Consider the following 22,826-nt stretch of genomic DNA (forward strand, 5'->3'; position numbering starts at 1 on the left):
TCATAGTCACCATTTTATTGTGTAGATTCTCATGTTAGTGAATGAGTTAGTGCCAGAATGGCTCTAGTGGGGTCCCCTTCCTTAATTTCCACCTTCACGGGGACCTACATACAGAGGGTCCAAATGGGTGCCCTGAGAAAGGATAGGTTAAAGCAGGGCTGCACAGGGGGCAGGCACACAGGATCTGGCCAGGACCCAGCTCCCGTCTTGTTGACTTCATCTTCCAGCTGCTCATCCCTCTGAAAGTCCCACAGCTTCTCCAAAGGGCAGGTCCAAACATGTCCACACAGGAGGGTCTTTCAACTCTGAACACCCACACCCAGCTCTGAACAGAACTCCCAGTACTATCCCACCATGTTCTTTCTCCACCAAACCCCTCTCCCTTTGCCCTCTGCTACTTTGGAGGGCATTTTTCCCCACCTCGGAACTGCCTGCCTTGTCCCTCTCTTCTGAAGCCCAGACCCATGCTCACTGCTCTTTTTTTGGGGTTCAATTTAAGGCTCTGGGAGCTCTTCCACTTTCGTGGTGAAGCCCACAGCCTGCCTAGCAGCTAGGATTCCCCTGCCACCTCTCTGGGTCAGTCTATTGCTTTGTTCGTAATGAGGAATGGGTGTTGGAGGAAGGGGAGCAGAGGGGTTCTTACCGTGAGGGGGTCCATGGTTACACCCACCTACGCAGGAAAGGACCAAAGGCATGAAATCCTGCTCTGTCTGCTCCCCTGACTGCATCTAGCATCTTCTTTCCTACTCATTCAAAACCCCGCCCTGGGCCCTCCCTTTGCCAGGACCAGCTGCTCCCCCTCTGTTCTGTACCCTGGGGACCAGGGGAACTGGTGTTAGTGCCATGCAATGAACTCTTCTGGGAAAAGGGAGAGAGTGCATAGTTGCTCAAAGAAGGTAGGAATACAATTTGGACTATCATAGTTTGAGGGAACTTAGAGACCCTCTGGTCTAACTACCTCATTGTACATAGGGGAATTGGGATTTGTCAAGGTCCCAAGTCTAGAATTATTCTTTAGTCATTCAACTATCTGGTTACATAGCATAATGTGACTACAGTGAGAATGGGAACTCAAAGGATACTGGAAGTCAGTCTCATGCTCAAAACTTAACTCTTATCTTCCCAGAACACAATAGGATCTTATCTGTCAGGCAGCATATTTTTTTTGACTTGGCCTTAGTTTTCCTTTCAGGAAAATGGACATGAGGATATATGCCATTCCTGGAGGGAAAGACATTCTGGACAGTATCCCAAGGTCCTAGAGATTACCAGTTCTATTCCTGAAGTTCCAAGGGGAAAAGGACAGGGCTGCTCATAGGAGAATTGGGTGCCATGGTGACAAATCCTTGACAACTAGGAATGGGGAGAAAACTGGGCCCAGTGGTGCTCTAGGCAGTGTCCTGAGGGAATAAGTGGAGGGAAGAAGGGAGCTTGGCTTCATCAGTCCTTCTCAGCTGTCAAGAGATCCACTTCCAGGGCTGGGGGAACAGTTCAGTGGTCCAGCCTTTTCCTAGAACATAGGTCTTTGAACTTCAGCACCAAAAAAAAAAAAAAAAAAAAAAAAAAAAAAAAGAAGAGAGAGAGATTGTCTCCCATCTTAAGTCATAGTAGGGGCCAAAACACAGGATTTCATGGTTTATGCTGGAAAAACCTCGCCACACACACTGGCATGTTCTTCTACTTCTCTTGCTGAGAACTGCAACTGGCAGATAGGGCACTGGACCCAGGAAATGGGAGGTGAACTCTCTGGGGAAGACACCCACAATATAGACTGAGATGAAGATGGTGAGGAGGGAGAAGCTGGGTGAGGCGGGGAGGTCTCTCCACAATTGGCAGCATGCAGGGGAAGAATTTCAATGCTGAAGGAACCTAAGGGAGAGAGAAAGAGGGAAACAAAATTGGGCTTGTTCTCAGGAAGGATGGCACCCCATGAAGTCTGAAGGAAGCTAGGCACGTTGGCACATACCTATAATCCCAGCAACTCAGGAGGTTGAGATAGGAGAATCACAAGTTTGAGGCCAGTCTCAGTAACTTAGTGAGCCCTCGGCAGCTTAGCAATCCCTGTCTCAAAATAAAAAAATTTAAAAAGGACTGGGGATGTAGCCCAGTGATAAAGCATCCCTGGGTTCAATCCTCAGTACAAAAAAATAAAAAAAGGCTGAAGGGTCTATCTGCTTCTAAAATACAGCTGTTCTTGCAGAAAATTTACCGTGGCAAATATTTTACACACCTGAGAGACACTATCATGTATCTGTCAAACATTTATTGAGTATTTATTATTTGCCTGACAGTGAGCTAAGAGCTGAGGGGTACAGATTGTCCTTATGGAATGTAGTCTAGTGGTAAAGATAAACTGGGAACACAAAGGATATTGACAGAAAGTAGGTGAGAAGTGCTTAGTCCATGGGAATTAGAGAATGCTGCAGGAGCTCAGCAGGGAGAGATTATCTGGGAAGATCAGAAAAGCCTTGGCAAAGAAGAACTTTGTTCCAGGGGTGCTCTACTGCTGAGCTACATCTCCAGCCCTTTTAATTTTTATTTTGAAACAGGATCTCACTAAATTGTTTAGGGCCTTGCTAAACTGCTGAGGTTGGCCTCAAACTTGTAACCCTCCTGTCTTAGTCTCCCAAGTCACTGGGATTACAGTTGGTGCCACCCAGCAGGAAGTAACCTTTGAACAGACTTAAAGAGTGAGCAGAATTTGGACATGGAGGGAAAAGTTATGAAGGAAAGCCTAGGCCCTTGCTGACAGTGTTTTATATTGTTTGTTTTCAGCTTCTCCTGAGGACCCATGATGCATCCTCAGCTTAGCTGGCATGAAGTGAGCAGGTGCTCAATAGAAACGTGTCTTGAATGAAATTTGACTAAAAATACAGTTACATAGGTGGGAACTGGAGCGATGACAGAGGCAAGGAGTCCAAATCCAAACGTTTCTTGACAGTACCCCCCGATTTCCTAGTCTTCCTTTAAGGAATGCCTTATAATCGCACAGCCACTCTTCTGGGCGGAAGCAGCTTACCTGCACAAATGGGGCACTGTTCACTCTCCTGGACAGCATTGTTTGGGGCCTGGGATCGGGGTTCTCTTTGCCCTGCCCTTACTGTCCCCCTCCTGTTCGGCTGGAAGTTTGACTTGGTCAGAGGGCTGTAACAAAGAGCAGTGAATCAGCTATTAGTGAGAAGTTTTAAGAGCCGAAGGAACCTAGAATTAGGGCAGAAAGTATGTAGAACAGTGATGCTGACCTACAAACACTGGGTTGGAGTGATAGTTCTCCCATTTGACATACCAGATTTGAACAACTTTTTTTTTTTTTGCAGTACTGGGCATTAATCTCAGAACCTCTCGTGTGCTAGGCAAGCAATCAACTACTAAGCTACAACTCTAATCATTTTTATGTTGAGACAGGGTCTAAGTTGGCCTCCAACACGCCATCCTCCTGCCTCAGTCTCCAGAGTAGCTGGTTATTATAGGTGTGTTACCCTGGCTGGTGAAGGAAGTCATTTAACCTTTGAACATCTGAGAATAGAGCTTTTGGTGCTGGGGGTGGTAGAGCACTTGCCTAGCATGAAGACCCTGGGTTTAATCCCCACTGAAGAAAATGAAACCAAAAAACCCCAGAGTTTGTATTATTGTTCTTAGATTTTAATTATTTTTTATTGATATATCATGCACATACCAAAAAATTAACTCTCCTCCTTTTATTTTTTGGGTATAGGTTATTGAACCCAGGGGTGCTTAACCAATGAGCTATATCCCTACCCTTTTTATTTTTTATATTGAGAGAGGGTTTTGCTGAGTGGCTTAGGGCCTTGCTAAATTGCTGAGATTATAGATATGCACCACCACACTGGGCCTCTCTCTCTCTTTTTTTTTTTTTTTTTTTAAAGGCATAGACAGAAGTTTATTTAGGAAAGGAGATACATATTCATGGGAGAATATGGATTATCTCCAAAGGAAAGACAGCCTGAAATTCACCCTTTTAGAATGTGAATTTTGGCCAGGCTCAAAGACATACACATGTAATTCCAGGGATGTAAAAAGCTGAGGCAGGAGTTCAAGGCCAGCCTCAGAGATTTAGCAAGGATTTAAGCAATTTAGTCAGATTTTGTCTCAAAATAAAAAAGGACTAAGAATGTAGCTCAGTGGTAAACTGCCCCTGAGTTAAATTCCTAGTACGTCCTACCCCCCCAAAAAAAGAGAATTTTGTTGGAGTACAGTGGCCCAAGTCTATAATCCCAGTTACTTGAAAGGCTGAAATGCTGAGAAAAGAGGATCATAAGTTTGAGACCAGTCTAGGCATCTCAAAATAAAAAATCAAAAGGAATGGGAGTATAGCTCAGTGGCAGAGTGCCCCTGGGTTCAATCCTTAGTACTCACCCTCAACAAGTGAATTTAGTATTTTTATCAGACTGAGTAATCACCATTATATCTAATTCTAGCAGGTTTTTATCCCCCGCCCCACACAGAAATCCCAAACTCATTAGCAGTGATTCCCCATTCCTCTGTACCTAAAGTACTTACATATATACTTTGTTTCTATGGATTTATCTATTCTGGAAATTCTGTATAAATGGAATCCTACAATATGTGATTTTTTGTGATTGACTTCTTTCACTCAGTGTGTTTTCAAGCTTTCTCCATATTAGAAGAGGTATTGTACAATATTCCTTTTTTATGGCTGAATAATATTCTACAGTGTAGATATACTGCATTTTGTTTATCCATTCATCAGTTGATGGACATTTGGGTTGTTTCTATTTTTCAGCTATTGTGAATAATGCTGCTATGAACATATAAGTTATGTGAATATCTGTGGGTATATACTAGCATGCAGTAACTATGTTTAGGTTTTTGAAGAATTGCCAAATTGTTTTCCAAAGCAGGTGCACTATTTTATTTAACTTTGATTCCCCCCCCCCCCACCGCCCCCGGTGCTGGGGATTGAATCTAAGGTCTCGTGAACGCTAGGAAAACACTCTACCACTCAGCTGTGTTCTCAGTCCAAGCTGCACTATTTTACATTTCCACTGGTAATGTATGAAAGTTCCAATTTCTCTAAATCTTTGCCAAAACTTGTTATTGCCCATCTTTTTAATTAGTCACCCTGGTGGGTAGGAAGTGATCTCTGTGATTTTGATTTACATTTTTCTGATGGTGATTGATATTGAGCATCTTTCATGTTTATTGGTCATTTTATATCTTCTCGGGAAAAAAGTCTATTAAGAGCACTAATTTCCAGAAAGATAGCCTCTTCAACAAATGGTGCTGGGAGAATTGGAAATCCATATGCAGCAGAATGAAACTAAACCCATATCTCTCACCCTGCACAAAACTCAACTCAAAATGGATTAAGGACCTTGGAATCAGACCAGAGACTCTGCAGATTATAGAAGAAAAAGTAGGTCCCAATCTTCAACATGTCGGCCTAGGACCAGACTTCCTCAACAGGACTCCCATAGCACAAGAAATAAAAGCAAGAATCAATAACTGGGATAGATTCAAACTAAAAAGCTTTCTCTCAGCAAAGGAAACTATCAGTAATGTGAAGAAAGAGCCTACAGAGTGGGAGAATATCTTTGCCAATCATACTTCAGATAGAGCACTAATCTCCAGAATCTATAAAGAACTCAAAAAACTCTACACCAACAATACAAATAATCCAATCGACAAATGGGCTAAGGAAATGAACAGACACTTCACAGAAGATGTACAAGCAATCAACAAACATGAAAAAATGTTCAGCATCTCTAGTAATAAGAGAAATGCAAATCAAAACCACCCTAAGATTCCATCTCACACCAATTAGAATGGCGATTATCAAAAATACAAGCAACAGGTGTTGGCGAGGATGAAATTGGAGAATATCATGATAAGTGAGATAAGCCAATCTCAAAAATCCAAAAGGCAAATGATCTCACTGATAAGCAGATGATGACACATAATGGGGGGTGGGAGGGGGGCAAGAATGGAGGAAGGAGGGACTGTATAGAGGGAAAAGAGGGGTGGGGGGGTGGGGGGGAAGGAAAAAAATAATGGAATGAATCAAACATCATTACTCTATGTAAATGTATGAATATGCAAATGGTATGCTGTTTGTTACTCCATGTACAAACAGAAACAACATGTATCCCATTTGTTTACAATAAAAATAAATTAAAAAAAAGAAAAGAATAAAAAAAAGATTCTTTGTCCATTTTTAAGATTAGGTTATCTTTTCATTGTTGACTTAGAAGGGCTCTTTATTCTAGATAAAAGTGCCGTATCAAATATATAATATGCAAATATTTTCTCCCATATTCTATGGAATGTCTTTTTATTTTCTTGACAATTTCCCTTTAAGCAGAAAAGATTTAAATTTTTATGAAATCTTTGAGAAGCAGTGTACTCATCTTCAGATTCTGGTTCACTCTAGGGCTGCCTCGTAGCCTGATAACACATGGACAAGTACATCTTACTCTTGGTTCCAGACTGAGAGCTCAAGAGCCAGACACAAGGGTACTCTCTGACCTAACAGAAGCACAAGTGGGTGGTGAACAGCTGATGGGTGATAGGGTTTGGGGAGGTGATTTGGTCTTTCACATTGACCTCCTTACCTTTGGTTCTGCATTTTTCGTCTCTTTGTCCTGCTCACATTATTCTCTGAGCTTTGCTCCGGTGCTCGGGGCTCTGTGTTAGAAATGCTCATTAATTCATATCTGGATAATAACCTTGAACACTAATGGCCTAAACTCATCAATCCTAAGACAGACTGGCAGACTGGATTAAAAAACAAGACCCAATAATATGCTGCCTTCAAGAGACTCACCTCATAGGCAAAGACATCCATAGACCGAAGGTGAAAGGATGGGAAAAAACATCATTCATATGGATTGTGTAAACAAGCAGGGGTTTCTATCCCCTAAAATAGACCCATTTACGTAAGCTATATCATTGTAATTATACAATTGTAATACTACTTTAATACATTTTTAGAATCTGCAGGGTTGTTTTGATAGCTCCCTTTCCAATGATATTGTTTTCTTGCTTTTTTCTTGATTACACTTATCAGATTTTGATCAACTTTTAGCTGTATTCTTTTGTATTTCACATATTTCTGCTCCTACTCTTTTTCTTTTCTTCTACCTAATTTAAAGGTAATTTGTTAATCTAGCTTCTTTCTGATACAACTTATAACTTTTAAGTTATAAGCGTGCATCTGAGTACTATTTTGTCCCAGAGATACAGAATTCTTTCTTTTTTTTTGGTTATTTTTGTTTTGGTACCAGGGATTGAGGCTAGGGGCACTCAGTCACTGGGTCACATCCTCAGCCCTTTTTTTTACATTTTATATAGAAACAGGGTCTTGCTGAGTAGATTAGGGTCTCACTAACAAACCATTCAGTGTTTTTAACTTTTCATTGAGAACCTTAATGGTTTTCTCTTTCTTGCTATTTGGAAAAATAAGAAGAACAAGAGTGTTAGGGTTTGAATCCTGACTCTGCCGCTTACTAGCTGCGTGACTCTTTGAACATTAGATTTTCTGTAAAATGAGGACAATGGTATCTACTTCATAAGTTTGTTGTGAACACTAAATAAGTAAAGTTGGTAAAAGTACCTAGCCATGTCTGGTGCAAAATAGAACCCCAAAAAGTCTTTAATTATTTCTTCCTCTAATTAAACCACATTATTCTGCTACCTTATTTCTCCAATAAACTCCAACCCCATCACTCTCTAATTGTCTTTCTGAGATGACCACAGAATAATACTTCAAGAGCCTAGATATTTGGTTTCATCCCTTTACTTTTAAGACAAGTGATAAGGATTGCTCAAAGGGATAAGAATGTCTGATTCCTAGGTCAGTGCTCTTTCAATCATATATTATTTGACTTCTCTTATTTGTGGACAATTGTTTTTTCTTCCACATGAAGTACTACTTATAAGCCACACATATACAGCAGTGGTTGATTTAAGGAAGGACATTGCTAGGAACATTAAAGAACAGATTACTAGGCCTTACCTGCATTGTTTGGAAGACTGGGACCTGGTTCTGTATGATTGCTCTTTGGGCTTGCCACACTGGCTGAAGGTGCCCTGCGGGCTGCAGAAAGTACCATGCGGGCTGAACGCCCCAGAGTCCCTGGTTGCAGCTGCTTTAGGATATCCTTGAGCTCTGAAATTTCCTTGGGGCTTCTGCAGAGAAACAGAATTACTTATTTTGCTTGGAACACAGACTCCATTCTGTTCACCCTGATGTCAGTGACATTTAGGAGAAAGTCAGTTTGATATATGGATAGGGTTAGACCCATAGAGATGTGATTAACTGGGGAAACCCAGGCCAGGGTTGTGTGCCTGGGAGTGACATGGTAGCCTCTCTTCCAGGAGAAAGATTTGAGAAGTGACTGATAGATCTCTGCTCTGGCAGCTACATACGTCTGGGCTTCTGGGAAGAATGTTCTCCGGATAGAAGGATTAGCCAGCCATGGGTGAGGATCAGACGCCCGAGTGTCAGAAGAGCCCTGAGAAGAAAACAGAAATAAGGAATATCAAGATTCACCACCAGGAGACACTGCCACCTAGGAACTCACCTTAGTGAATGTATCTGCTATAACTTGTACATGGCATGTTTGCTAGTGTGCAGACTCTTGAATTCTCTGCTGGTTCTAAGATCTGAGATTTTATGATTTTTATATTTAGTTCTCCAAAGCAAACAGTTTTGCCATGACCATGAAAGCCCCCAGGGATAAAAAGAATATACACCAGTGGGAAAAACAGGATTATAGGAGACTGATATCATGGGCAAACTTTTGTTTGTCATGTTCAAACTTTTGAAAATATTTATATTTTAAATTTGTACATATATAAAATTGATTCAAGTCATTCATCTTCATATATCTTTGAGAGGAAAAAATAATAAATATGTACTTTTTTATATACACAAACAGTTCTACTTTGAACTATTTTGGACATTTTTTATAATTATTCCCTTCTAAATATTATTTGATAATATTGTTTAATTAAAAGTATGATTTATTTTGTGAACAATTTTGTTCATGTGCAATAATAACCTACCAAATTTGGCCACTGTTTCTAGCCATCTATAAAGAGATATTTATATGTATGTATATGTATGAATATATGCATATATAGAGATATAATCATTTCTATATAGATTTTTATTTAGGTGGTACACTACAGTTTCTAATTCTTTGTCAAAACAATGTAACTGTCATTATTGTCCTTTTTATTTTTTCAAATTTCCTTTGTTCCCTTAGGTTAGAAAAGACAATTGGGCTGGGGATGTGGCTCAGTGTTGTAGGCTGCTTGCCTAGCACCTGTGAGGCCCTGGGTTTGATTCCCAGCCCCACAAAAAAGACCAAAAAATTTGTTTTATTAATTTTCAGCTGTGATTCTCTTCTATTATGGATTCTACTTTTTTTTTTTTTGGTACAGGGGATTGAACCCAGGGGCACTTAACCACTAAGCCACATCCCCAGCCCCATTTTTAAAAAAAAATATTTTTATTAGTTATAGATGGACATATGCCTTTATTTTATTTATTTATTTATTTTTATGTGGTGCTGAGGATTGAATCTAGTGCTTCACATGTGGTAGACAAGTGCTTTACCACTGAGTCAAAACCCCAGCCCTCCATTTTTTGTATTTTATTTAGAGACAGTGTCTCACTGAGTTGCTTAGGGCCAAACTAAGTTGCTGATGCTGGCTTTCAACTCATAAACCTCCTGCCTCAGCCTCCCAAGCTGCTGGGATTACAGGCATGTGCCTCTGCATCCGGCTTATTAAAGATTCTTTTAAAAGTAGATTTTTTTTTAATAAAGTATGATTTGGCCTCATTCTGAAAACTTGAAAATTAGTATTTTTATTCTCATTCACTGTTTAATATTTCTAATTGTCATTATAAACTATAAAATTGGACCTAACATTATTTTAAAAATATTTTATTTAACTTTTGAGGATTTTTCAGGTTTTTTCTTTATGTTATTGCATGAATTTTATTTTATATTTTCTGATGCTGGGGATTGAACTCAGAATCCAATGCATGCCAGAGTACCACTAAGTTGTGTCCCCAGCCCTGTCACATGAATTTTAGAGTGAATACTACTAGAAAGGGTGACCAAATGGGTGTGTAGAGATAATTATTTAACCTTAATTCTACATGAGATTGATCCTTAAAATTTAGCTTATGAGCACAGGTTAGGTAGAATCAAATGGCCTGGGTTCAAATCCTCTCCAAGACTTATATAGCAGTATGACCTGTTTTCTTACTAGAATATTGGTGATCATACTAATTCTATTTCACAAGGTTAAAAGCTGTTACGGGGGTTGGGGTTGTGGTTCAGTAGTAGAGCGCTCACCTAGCATGTGTGAGGACCTGGGTTTGATCCTTAGCACCACATAAAATTAAAATAAAGATATTGTGTCCACCTACAACCAAAAAAAAAAAAAAAAAAAAAAAAAAAAAGTTGTTATATTTTGCTTTTACTATAATACACCAATCAGAATGACCCAGTAGGAAAAAAAGCCTATGACCATTTAGACATCTTAAATTATAAAACTGAGTGTCACCAATGGTTTCCATGTACCAACTGTCTCTTATAGGAATGTTTCAGACTGCCTTTCCTTATGGTTTCATGAGGTAACTACATGTAGGTTTTACTCTATTGTTCAGCCTTACTGACACAGCTCTGGAGTTGTTAACTTTCTTTCTTGTAAATCAGTCAAGGTCCTGGAGGTGCAGAGAAATTCAACGGCCAAAATGGAAGAAATTCCAGAAAGACTCATTTATTCTAAAAATAAGGTGATCATATATATGTCCTGGTTTGTCTGTAAATATTTTTTCTTTCTCTCTCTCTTTCATTCTTTGTGTAGTGGGGACTGAACCCAGGCAGACTGAATCTACAACTGAGTTACATATTTAGCTCCTTTTAATTTTAAATTGCTGAGACTGGTTTCAAACTTGAAGTTCTTCTGTCTCAGCCTCCAGATTACAGGTGTGCACAACCATACCTGGTTTTTCAAAAAATTTTTTGCAGTATTGGGGACTGAACCCAGGGCTTCAAGAATGCTAGGCAAGCACTCTACTATTAAATGAGCTTAGCCTTCCCTGGCCCATTTTAAAACATTTTATTTTGAGACAGGGTCTCACTAAATTGCTCAGACTGGCCTTGAACTTGTGGTCTTCCTGAGTAGCTGGGAGTACAAGTGTGTACTATTGGGTTTGGCTCATTACAAATATTAATAGTACTCTCTTTTGCCTTTAAAGTGTCTTGGTTTGGATAATACTTTATGTGACTATCTGCAACTCCCCTCTGAAGGGCCACTTACATAATAAATGTTTTTTTTACCAAAAGCCTGTTTTGTTCAGGGAAATGTTCTAGGTGCCAGGAATGTATTAATAGAACAAGACAAAAAGGTCCCTAATTTCACAGAGCTTCTATTTTATTAAAAGGTCAGGGTCATAGAGATTTAGCTCCATTCATGTCAGCTCCAAGCTCTACAATACTGGAACCTAGCTCACTCACTTGCATCTTTGCATCTGTGTGAAGGACAGAAGGGGAAGGGTTCACTTCTACTTATAAGATATGGCAGCACGCCCACCGATGCTTGTGTGTATGTGTGTCTACCCTTCATTCAAGCACCAGCTTTCTACCAGAAACCCTAAAAGGAAGGGAAAATACTAAATCCTGGCTCTACCTTAGTACATACCTGGCTTAGCTCAGAGCTCACAGAGGCTGAGAGACCCATCACAGGGTCATCTAAGGAGTCCACAGAGGAACGCACTCGCAGAAAGGCCAGGCCAAATGATTGATGACGTGTGAAGGGTTGGGAACAAGTCAGGCGAAGTCGATCCCATGATTCTCCTGAGGCTGGAGCCAGGAAATCATCTCAAGGAAAAATGAGAAACAAACTGAAGAGGAAAAATGAATTCATGTTGGGGAAAAAAGAAGAGAAAGTTTATTCTAAGGAAAGGAAGAAAAGACAGGCTATAGTGAGTAAATTTCAACAAGAGGAAGAATGGAGATGATCAGTGAATATTCCCCTCAGGCTTAGGTGCTCAGGGAAGGGTAAAACCAAGTAGGCCTGTCAGGGCTCTCTCAGTCCCAGTTCCTTGCCTTCTGGCCATCCTCCGTCATGGTTCCATACCATTCCTGGCTTGGGTACATGCTTATTCTACAACTCTTTAGGGACTTCATCAATATCTCACTCAACCAGGAGGCATCTGTGATGCTGGGGTACAGGAAACAGCTTGCTCAGTGGATTAGCTGAGATATCAACCCTTCCTGAACCAGAAGACCTCAATCTCTCTCATGCTGCTTCAAGCCCGGCACGCTCACTCACTCAGAGTATCAAACACTGATATTATAAACTCTTCACAGGACATTCTTCCACCTCATATGCCCCTCCAATATCACTCCCCTTTATGACATTACAAACACCTCGAATTTAAACACAGACAAATCCTTAATAGGCTTTAAATCCCTAGAGGATAGGAATCTGATCTTATGGTTTTTTTTTTTTTGAAGTGCCTGGTGAGCATATCTGCATAAAAAGAAATCAGGAAACACTATATAGTATAACCATCATGTAGCTGTCTACTTCTTACATCTATATTTATACACATTTATACAAAAAAAAAATAGAGTAGTAAACGTGTTCTATATCAGGCTCTACAAGTTATGGGAAATATAAATCATACAGTAGATAATAAACATCCCCAGTCATCAGGCATTCTCATCATGAAGAACTCACACACAAGACTGTCACTCACTAATTACCCTATTCCCTAACAGACATAAGCCCTTGGACAGGCTCCCTCCCACAGTCTATACCCAAACACTCTTACATCCTCTTTAGTACTGAATCCCTCTTACTTGGGAACACAACCCCCTTCTACTGTTGCCCTCTTTACCATTTTTAAACATTCGGACCCCTGAGCGGTTCTTCCCTTGCTTTGAATCAGTGAGGGACATTAGCATGGTTGCAGGGAGCAGGGTGATGAAAGGTCTGTCTAGGGACCAGGAAGAACGGCCCACATCAATTTGCAGGAAAGCACAGCCACAGTTACCTGGGAACAAAAGGTTGAGAGAAGGATAAGTGTGATGGGATAATTGCACACAAGGGAACTGGACGGGAAGAGAACATTCCTCACTTTAGAACTAGCTGGAAGCCAGAAAGGTCTGGCAACATGTCAAGTCACACAGGCAACCAACAATTTAATGATAATGCAAAGGTTCTGTATCAGGCTAAATGACAATGTGAAATTACACTAAATGACCATGAGAAGATCCAGCACAGACTTGCTGCTTCCCTGTCTTGGGCCCTGAAGGCAGTGCCAAATTCTGTTTCTCTTTTATTCTTGCTAGGGAGCCCAACATCTTTTTGTCCTAACAAAGTTGTCATCAGAGGACTTTGTTAGTTCTTTATTTCAAAAAAATTCTACCGTCAACCTTCTCCTATGCCCAGTTCACCTTACCAGCATCCTCTTGACACTAATATTTAGAGATGTATACAGATTCTATTTGTTGGCATTTATAATTAGGCCAATGTCCTAAGGTTTTATCCAGATCACACTGAACAAAGCCAGGCATATGCACTGCATAGTTCAAGGAACTGCAGTCACACTGTATTCCATATGAATGGAGACCTTGGAGTTTTCCAACACCAAACTTGCCCCGAGGGTAAAGGCCACACATTTCTCCTTCACACCCATGCAGGGCTCATTCCAGAAGGCTGCTCAGCTTGGAATGAACTAAGACCTTTGAGTAGAGGAGTTAGAGGGGAATATCACTACTGTGTCTTCCCTCAGAGGCCCCAGGGAACTCACTCACCTATATCGATATAGCTAATGGGCACTGCCCTCTCTAGCTGTAGTTCCACTTTCAGTTGCCCGCTCTTGTCCTGAGGGCAGCTAAGCCAAGGCCCCCTCTGACTATCTGGGTTCAGCAAGTTCTCCACAGGATACTTGGGATCCTAAGTCAGAGAGAGAAGGAGAAAATCAGGAACCTTAGTGAGTCTGTGGGGGAAAAGGATGCTCATGAATAAGCGATCCCCATAATCCCAAGCCTGTTAAGGCACCCTACCATTACAGAAAGGCACCAGATGGGAATCTACAGTAACACAGAAACCATGTGCCAAGAGATTTAGATACAACCTACCTCTACCTATTTACCAGACTACCTCATTTAATCTTTGTACCAACTCCTAGGTGTTTCCTATTATTATTTCTTAGTTAACAAATCAATAAACTGAAGTTTAGGGGAGCTCAGAAATTTACCCCAAGGCCTCATGTTGTGTAACCGACCAAAGCAGGTTTCTGAAACCAGAGCTTTTATCCACTACACTGTACTAATGTCTTTGATTTATAAGATATTTCACAGATATTTTAATCTTCATAACAATCCTAAAAGGGCAAAGATTTTTATTATAAGTTTACAACTGATGGTTATATATAAAGTGGTTATTCCAAGTCAATAATAGTGATACATTGACATAGAAATTCTGAGTTTTTTTTTTTTTTTTAAGAAATTGTGAGTTTTAACCCAAAGTCAGATACTTTTTTACTTTTTGGTTGAGAGGCCTTGAACAAACCACTTCCTCTTAGGATGTAAAATTTTTCATCCATAAGGAGAGAGGGGACCCTAGATCATGGTTTCTAACCATGTTGTCTCAGCCATAAAATCCTCCTTTTTTAACTGAAATCTTACACTGAGGCGTGTATGTGTATGTGTGAATATTTTTTCAACAAATAGAAGCAGAGCTCTGGTTAAAGCACAGGTTGGGAGGATGCCTAGAGACATACTTGCCCCCACTTCTTTCAATTTCTAGAAGTGAGTCCCCAGAGTATGGCTGGAAACCACAATGTTGGAAGATGGTCAATTATTTCATTTCATTTATTATTTTAGTGGTACTGGGGATTGAACCCAAGGGTGCTCTACCACTGAGCTACATCCATAGCCCCTTTTATTTTTTAGTTTGAAACAGAGTCTCTGCTGAGGCTGGCCTCGAACTTGCAATCCTTCTGTCTTAGCCTGCTGTACAGCTGGGATTACAAGCATGCGCCACAATGCCCAGCTTCTGGTATTTATTTTAATGCAAATGAACCAGTCTTATTTAAAATTTTATTTCAGCCTATTAGTATTATTTGTTTAAACTGTTCACACAAAATACATTTCATCTAAAAAGGAAATGTAAAGTGCTTCTGCTTCTAGCAGTACAAAAATAATGGACATGGCCTATCTAAAGGTCTATAGAAAATGTAAATGTTGTTTAGTGACAAACTGAATGTTTTATTCTCTGGGTCATGAGAGATTTTCAAAATCACTTTGATTTTTTGAAACCCATCAAATGTCAAGCAGAGCAGGGAAGACCTCTGAGCTGATTTCTGATAAAAGTTATAAGTGAATATAATTTGTTTTTCCTACCAGGGATTGAACCCAGAGGCACTTAACCACATCCCCAGTCCTTTTTTTTTTTTAATTTTTTTATTTTTTTAAATTTTGAGGCAGGGTCTTGCTAAGTTGCTCGGCTCACCAAGTTGCTGAGGCTGTCTTTGAACTCACAATGTTCCTCAGCCTCCCAAGCCATTGGGATTACAGGTGTGCACCACTGCAACTGGCTCAGTGAATATAATCAATCCTAAATGATTACTGGTACCGTGAAGACTTGGGTATGAAGATGCCTTGTGAGTTAGCTTCAGTGTCACCTTGCCAGTAACTGTGCAGTAACTGTGTGCCCCTAGAGTAGCCTTATGCTATAGACTTCTACACTTCTGCCCACACCGTGATACTAAGGCCCAAGAACCAAAAGCACAATGTGCAAACTTGCTGAAGGATTTACAATAAGCGATTTATGCAGAAGGCACAGAGGAATTTTGAGGCATAATCGAAATACCAAAAATGATGATGAAATATTGAGTACTAACCTATTTGAACTGCTTTCAACTTATTAAAGTTATTTTACATGTGTTATGGTTAGCTTTCAGCATTTTATAAGACTGAATCTAAAGAAAACTATTCAGGATGACCATGCAGATAAGGAAGATAAGTGTAATTATGTTTTATTTCACTTACAAGTTAATATAGTAGTTCCTAAAGACCTTCTAAGGGTCTTTCTTAAATGTTTGGGGATGTTTTTGACTATCATAATGACTAGTGAGTAATACTGTTATTGGGTATAGGGATAGAGATAGGCCTGGGATTTAGCTCTAAGTGGGAATTACAGAACTTTTAGGGAAGAGACTGAGATCACAGTTGATGATAGTTGTGATATCACAGGTCAGGTATGACTGAGTATTCCAGTCTATTCTCAATGACAAGAGTGACCAAATTGCTGTTCTGTGGACCCTGGTGCAGATTCTGGGCCTAGGACCTTCCCAGCCCTCTTAACCTATTGGTGGAATCCTGAGGGTGCCTCCTTTATATAACTTCAACTCCTTGGGACATTACTGGGTATAACCTGAAAGCAAGAACTGTTTCTTCCCTAGGATTCTGGATTCCCAGAGAAGGCATCATGTCTGTTCTTTTAAGACTGAGAGTTTCCTGAAAGTAGAACCAAGTCTCCTACTTTGTTCACGACTTCAGTCTTCAAGAAAACAAAACAAAACAAAACAAAACAAAACCAAAAACCATGCCTGCTGATTGATATACCTGAGAGGAAAATGAAACCACATGGCTGATCTTCACAGGAGCCATGGCAGGACTACCAGCTGTCCAAGGACAGGGCAAAAATGCTTTATCTCAAGAATTCTTCTGTTACCACTTTGGCACTGTTTATGTTTTAGTCTCAGCAGCTTCCAGAAGAACAAGAATCTTCACATTACTCCTGAAGAAAAGAACAAAAGAAAAATAAACTACTAGCAACTTGGGAGGATGAGAATCATAAGCTCAAGGACAGGCTTAGCAATTTAGCAAGACCCTGGCTCAATTTAAAAAATGGGCTGGGGGTGTACTTTCAGTAGTAAAGTGCTCCTGGGTGCTACTCCCAATACTGCCAACCAAACAACAAACAAACAAACCAAAAAAAACAGAAGGGGAAAAAAAAAAAAAAAACATGGCTATTTCTCTAATAATATGAGTTTTTGCAGCCATTAGCCCATTTCTTTCTTCTTCTTTGTGTGTGTGTGTGTGTGTGTGTGTGTGTGTGTGCTACTGGGGATCAAACCTATGGCCTTGAGCATGCTGAGTAAGTGCTGTACCACTGAGTATATCCCTAGCCCAGAGCCCATTTTTGATGATCACTTTGGGCCTGGTTGGGGTGATAGGCAAGGGGCAGATCTGGACCATCTAATGAAATTCCAAAGAATTATGAAACAACTGGAATGCAACCTCAAGGCAAGAGAACAGTAAGCACAAAACATATTGATATGTTAATGTTGGATTTATATGTAGCTGAGCTCCCAAGAGCATGAATTGCCCCGTAAATTATTCATCTTTTTTTTTTTTTTTTTTTTTTTTAACAGTACTGGGGATTAAACCCAGGAGTGCTTTACCACTGGATTATATCTCTAGTCCCCTTTCCCTTTTTAATTTTGAGATAGAATCTTGCTAAAATTGCCCATGCTGGCCTCAAGCTTATGATCCTCCGAAGTATCTGAGATTACAGATGTGTACTACCATGCCAGGCTTTTTGCTAAACATTTTTTTTTTTTTTTTGTAGTGGGGATTGAACTTTGGAGTGCTCAGCCACTAAGCCACATCCCCAGTCCATTTTATATTTTATTCAGAGACAGGGTCTTGCTAAATTGCTGAGGCTGGCTTTGAACTTGCAATACTCCTGCTTCAGCCTCCTGAGTTGCTGGGATTACAGGCATGGGCCATGGTTCCTGGCTCACTAAATTTTTTCTTTCTTTTTTTTTTTGTGGTGCTGGGGATTGAACCCAGGGCCTTGTGCTCCCGAGGCAAGCACTCTACCAACTGAGCTATATCCCCACCCCTAAACTTTTTATTTTAGTTGTTGATGGACCTTTTAAATTAATTAATTAGTTAATTAATTAATTAATTAATATGTGGTGCTGAGAAACAAACTTAGTGCCTTGCACATGCTAGGCGGGCACTCCACCACTGAGCTACTGAACTTTTTAATAGAAAAATTTTAAGTATATGGAAAAACACATATATTAGTGTAACAAACTAAGGCACTCATCATCTAGCTTCAGTAATTCCTTGGTGAGAGATGTTTTAAAGTTGACAGAATGTATTTAAGTGAGATCTCTCTTAAATATTTATGCTGGCTTCTTTTATTCATGTTTACCACCTGGTCCCTTATATATTCCTGGCCATATCCCCCACCAAAAATTTTTTCCCTACCTCCAAGACTCTGCTCATGCCATTATCTCTGCTTGGATTGCTTGTTCTGAGATAGAAAATTAGGGATTTCAGAGAAAACAAAATCTCTAAAGGAAAAATATTCCTATTAAAATACAGAACGAATGGGCTGGGGCCATGGCTTAGTGGTAGAGCATTTGTCCCTCATGTGTGAGGCACTGAGTTCAATCCTCAGCACCATGTAAAAATGAATAAATAAAACAAAAGTATTGTGTCCATCTACAACTTAAAAAAAAAAAAAAAATAGAACATATAACTCATAGACTGTCTAGTGAGCAGGACAAAGAAGACTAAAGGACAGAAAATGGCCAAAATGTAAGGATGCACTAAATGGTCCACAAATTACTTTCAACTTTCTGTTCCCTATCAGTTTTTTGGAACACAGCAAAACAGGAACAAAACCTTAACAGAAAAAGACCATGAATCTTGTGAAGGAAGGGGGCTAACATTTGATTAAACCATAACCCAGGGATCACCAAAAATGTTCATGTAATTGAAATCTACATACCAAACCCCCTAATGGGGACCATGATAATTTCTAATCCCAGAGGGGAGTCCAGCCCCTTTGGATCATACAATATTCCACCTAATAATGTACCCTAATAAAAATCCAACCGTAAGCCCTGGCAGTGTGGCTCACTCTTGAGCCTGCAGCAGGGTGTGGATCTTTGCCTTTTGCCTTATAATAAAGCTCTTCCTCTCTTTATTAAATCTCGACTTGTCTTTAAATTTCTTTTTTGTGATGGAGCTAAGGACCTGGAAGTTCTAATTAGAGGTCTCCTCCAGACCTCCTCAGACCCCTCATTAAGATAGTTCCCTTTCCAACTTGTCAAACTGAATGCATTTTAGTGATCAAACTTCACTTCACCTCTGCTTACTTAATCAGTTCTAAGTGATAGCTCTACCCCATCAATTCTCATTTAGCATTTAACATAGTGCCTCACACAACAACCATATATGTCCTATGTCCCTTGACAAATTGTAAACTCTTGCAGGACAGGTTTCATGTCTGACTCATTGCTGTATACCCAATGTAGGAGGAAGAAAAATTGAGCTCTAAAGGGCTTGAAGTCATGCAGTGGGGTAGTCTGCAGCAACAGAAGTAATAAAACTCTTAGGAATTCTTGATAATTTGATGGTATTCACTAACAGGTCAATGTGTTGTTAAGGCTTCAAAGACAGAAGAATGAAAGATGAGAAAGAGATTTTGGGTATCTGATTTAGTTAATATTTTGGGGAGTTTCTAGTAGGTATTGTATAAGGTGTTGGAAACACAATGGTGAATGACACAATCATTTGCATGAAGATAATCCAAATGATCAAGGGATTAAGTTCTTTCAGACCTCCTTACCCTTACAAATGCTGTTATTTCTGATTTTTTGGTAATTGATTATTTATTCTGTGTCCCTTTGTGTTTCTTTGAGGATATGGATTTTTGTCATGTTCATCATCTCCTACATCTCAGAGATGGGCTAAATACAGGAGGTACCAATAAATATCCACTGAAAGAAGAGGCTATTAAATTAATATAACTCCAGTCATAATTACAGCAGTTTCTGGCAACATGAAAACTCAACAATCAATAAAAGGTTACAAATTGCTAAGATGATTCTAAAAAGAAAGATTAAAGAAGCTGGGTATCAAATTCTTTGAAAAAATTATAGAGTTAGAGTAATTAGAATATACCGCCTATAGAAATGGGCAAATAGATTTTGGAAACAGACTCATATCGATGAAAACTTATAACCACTAACTGTAAGATAAAGCAGGATCATAATTCTGTTAGAAAAAGAAAAGGTAATATGATATTCAGAAAAATGGTCAACAATGTAAAGAAAAATGAAAATAGATTCCTATCTTGCAACATATTTCAAAAATTATACCCCAGCTGGGTGAAGTGCACCGTACTAGTAATCCCAGCAATTTGGGAGGCTGAGGCAGGAGAACTGCAAGTTCAAGCCTAGCCTCAGTAATTTAATAAGGCCCTGTCTTAAAATAAAAAGGACTGGGGATGTGGTTTGGTGGTAAAGCACCCCTTGGTTAAATCCCCAGTACCAAAAAAATGTGTGTGTGTGTGTGTGTGTATATATATATATATATATACACACACATATATATATATATATATATCCATCCTAGTGGATCATAAGATGGAAATATGAATAATAACACTTTAAGACAACATAAACCAGGTTAAAATACAGATGACTAAGAAAAAGTTTACTTGTAACACATGTAAACTTGGATAGTAGTCTGAATATATTTTTTTAAAAACTACAAATCAGTAAGAAAACAATAAGCAAACCAATAGAAAACTGGGGAGGAGATATAGACATGCAATTTGTATAAGGTGAAATCTGAATGATCAAAATTCCATACAGAAAAACTCTCAGCTTGGTAATAAGGAAACTGTAAATATCATTTCTTTCTTCTAAGACTGGCGAAAACTTAAAAGTCTGATAATTGTCAGGCACAGTGGCTCACATCTGTAATCCCAGCGGCTGAAGAGGCTGAGGCAAGAGGATCATAAGTTCCAGGCCAGCCTCAGCAAGGTCACAAGGCCCTGAGCAACTTAGTGAGATTTTGTCTTAAAATAAAAAAATAAAAAAGGGCTTGGGATGTAGCTCAGTGGTAAAAGTGCCTCTGGGTTTAACCCCCAGTAACCCCAGCAGGTTTTATAATATAAAGGAATGGCAATAATGTGGGGGGAATGGTTCCCCTCATAAACACTTTCAGCACATCTTAATTCTAGTTGGCCACATTGTAAGAATATAAAAGTCACATGTGGCTAGTAGCTAACTTTATTTGAACAGCAGCTCTAGAGATTCACATGTGCACAAAGGTAATGTTTCTGCTAGGAAAAAAAACCCCTCTAATGTCCATCAATTGAGGACTGGATAAAGGAAACATTGTGCAGCATACCACAGAGCAGAGTACAATGGTTAGGAATGAATTAGATGTAAATATACATCAATACAGACTTCAAAAATGATAGTGAAAGAATTAAGTTATAGGGTGATACATAGAAAACAGCATTTATGTTCATTAAAAAAACAAAATGAGGAGCTGGGATGGAGCACCGTGGTAGAGCATCTGCCTAGCATGTGCAAGGCATCCATCCCGGGTACAAAAGGAAAAAAGAGAAGAAAAAAAAAAAAGCCACACTATGTATAATTTAAGAATGCACATATAAATTTTATTTTTAATGAACTGAAGAGAACACACAGCTAATTTACAATAAAATTTGTGTTGCAAATGAGAGGATAATGGGTCTGAGAGTAAAAGACACAGATTATATTCAATTTTTATCTATATTACCTTTTTAAAAAAACTAGGAAGCAAACAGATCACATCAATAGTCAATCTGGTGTGATGGGAATAAAATGTAATATTCTGTTAATAATTTCCACATAATAAAGGTTTCACATAATAAAAATATTTTTGTTTTAAGTAATTGAGATGTCTGTAGGTAGTAAATATTACCCTGTAACTCCCTGTTGGCCCCCAAATAAAGTCGACTGGCATTCTAAGCACTCTGAGCCCATAGGTCATCCTAGTTCTATTCACCCAGTAGATCCAGCCTGGACCTCAAGGGGCGTGTGAGCTAGGGTAGGTCTGCAAGGTATCAAATTCAGATGTACAAAGAACAGGGCATTGAAAATAAGAAGGCATAAGGGGTGGGGTGAGGCACAGTGAATAAGGTGTAGAGAAAGGGGGTAAGGGTAAGAGCTGGGGAAGCAGGATGTGGGGTAGGAAAGAGTACAAAGTGTGAAACAGCAATGACAGCCTCAGTAAAAAGCAAGAAGTGGAGGTCCCGCGAGAGACTACAGACATCTGCTGCTCTGTATCTGAAGACCCCGCTGCTGTCCACTTCTTTGAAGGCCACCCTTCCTCCCCTTCGGCTACTCCGCTCCGGGCCAACAAATCCCAACGCCTCTCACCCGAAACTATGAAGCTCAAGACGTCACGGCGCCTCTGATCGTGGACCACAGACATTTTCCCGCCAATTTGGCCTTCTGGCCTCCGCCTTCTGACCCGGCGTCACTCTCGGCCCGCTGAAGCTCAGGGATACTTTCTGGAACCTAAAGAAGCCGCTGTTTCTTGAAAAACGACTTCCATCGAGGCAAGGCAGCTGGTACCTTAGCCAGAAAAAAACGCTGCGTGTGTTTTTAATGTATATTTCCACTTTAATTTTCCCGTCGAGCGTGCGCAATTTGAACTTCCGGGTTAGATTCGGTGCAGTATGGGAAATGTAGTCCTTAGTCTCCACGCTGCACTCCTTGGAGCCCATGTGAGGGAGTGTCGCGAAAGTTGTTCGCTTAGGGGCTCTCCCCTTTGGCTCTCCAAAGGGAAGAACTGAAGAAATATTTGCACTAAAAGTAAGGCAGGCGAAATTTCTCATTTTCCAAGAACCATTCCCCGACGAAGATTGGAAGCGTACGGGAATCCTCCTTTCTAAATCCTGAAGCAAGTAGCAAGTAGACGGTCTCTTGGTCCCTGACAGGT

General features: G+C 39.8%; 1 protein-coding gene across 2 annotated transcripts; it reads right to left on the reverse strand.

Moving 5' to 3' along the window:
• Positions 1-12: 12 nt before the first annotated feature.
• XNDC1N (XRCC1 N-terminal domain containing 1, N-terminal like) lies at positions 13-22,540 on the reverse strand. 2 transcript variants are annotated; one of them, XM_079104853.1, is made up of 10 exons: positions 22,262-22,538; positions 16,644-16,818; positions 13,827-13,968; positions 12,908-13,063; positions 11,704-11,882; positions 8,410-8,495; positions 7,997-8,169; positions 6,594-6,666; positions 3,020-3,144; positions 13-1,869 (listed from the first exon to the last, which is right to left on the reverse strand). In XM_079104853.1, the coding sequence occupies exons 2-10, from the start codon at positions 16,686-16,688 to the stop codon at positions 1,637-1,639; spliced, it is 1,212 nt and encodes a 403-aa protein (XP_078960979.1). In that variant the 5' UTR covers positions 16,689-16,818; positions 22,262-22,538; the 3' UTR covers positions 13-1,636. The 2 variants fall into 2 exon arrangements, with proteins under 2 accessions (XP_078960979.1, XP_078960980.1); XM_079104854.1 differs by lacking the exon at positions 12,908-13,063 and having other exon boundaries at positions 22,262-22,540.
• Between the last annotated feature and the right edge of the window lie 286 nt (positions 22,541-22,826).

Source organism: Sciurus vulgaris (assembly GCF_902686455.1).
Source record: "Sciurus vulgaris genome assembly, chromosome: 11".
NCBI lineage: Eukaryota > Metazoa > Chordata > Mammalia > Rodentia > Sciuridae > Sciurus > Sciurus vulgaris.

What these genes read in the sequence shown, in the direction of transcription:
- XNDC1N (XM_079104853.1), bottom strand. Translation starts at nt 16,688, where the DNA reads ATGGCTCCTGTGAAGATCAGCCATGTGGTTTCATTTTCCTCTCAG. An exon ending in TGGTTTCATTTTCCTCTCAG is followed by an intron (nt 13,969 to 16,643) that starts GTATATCAATCA and finishes TCTCTGACTTAG; the next exon opens with GATCCCAAGTATCCTGTGGA. An exon ending in GGTCCGAATGTTTAAAAATG is followed by an intron (nt 11,883 to 12,907) that starts GTAAAGAGGGCA and finishes TTTTTCCTTGAG; the next exon opens with ATGATTTCCTGGCTCCAGCC.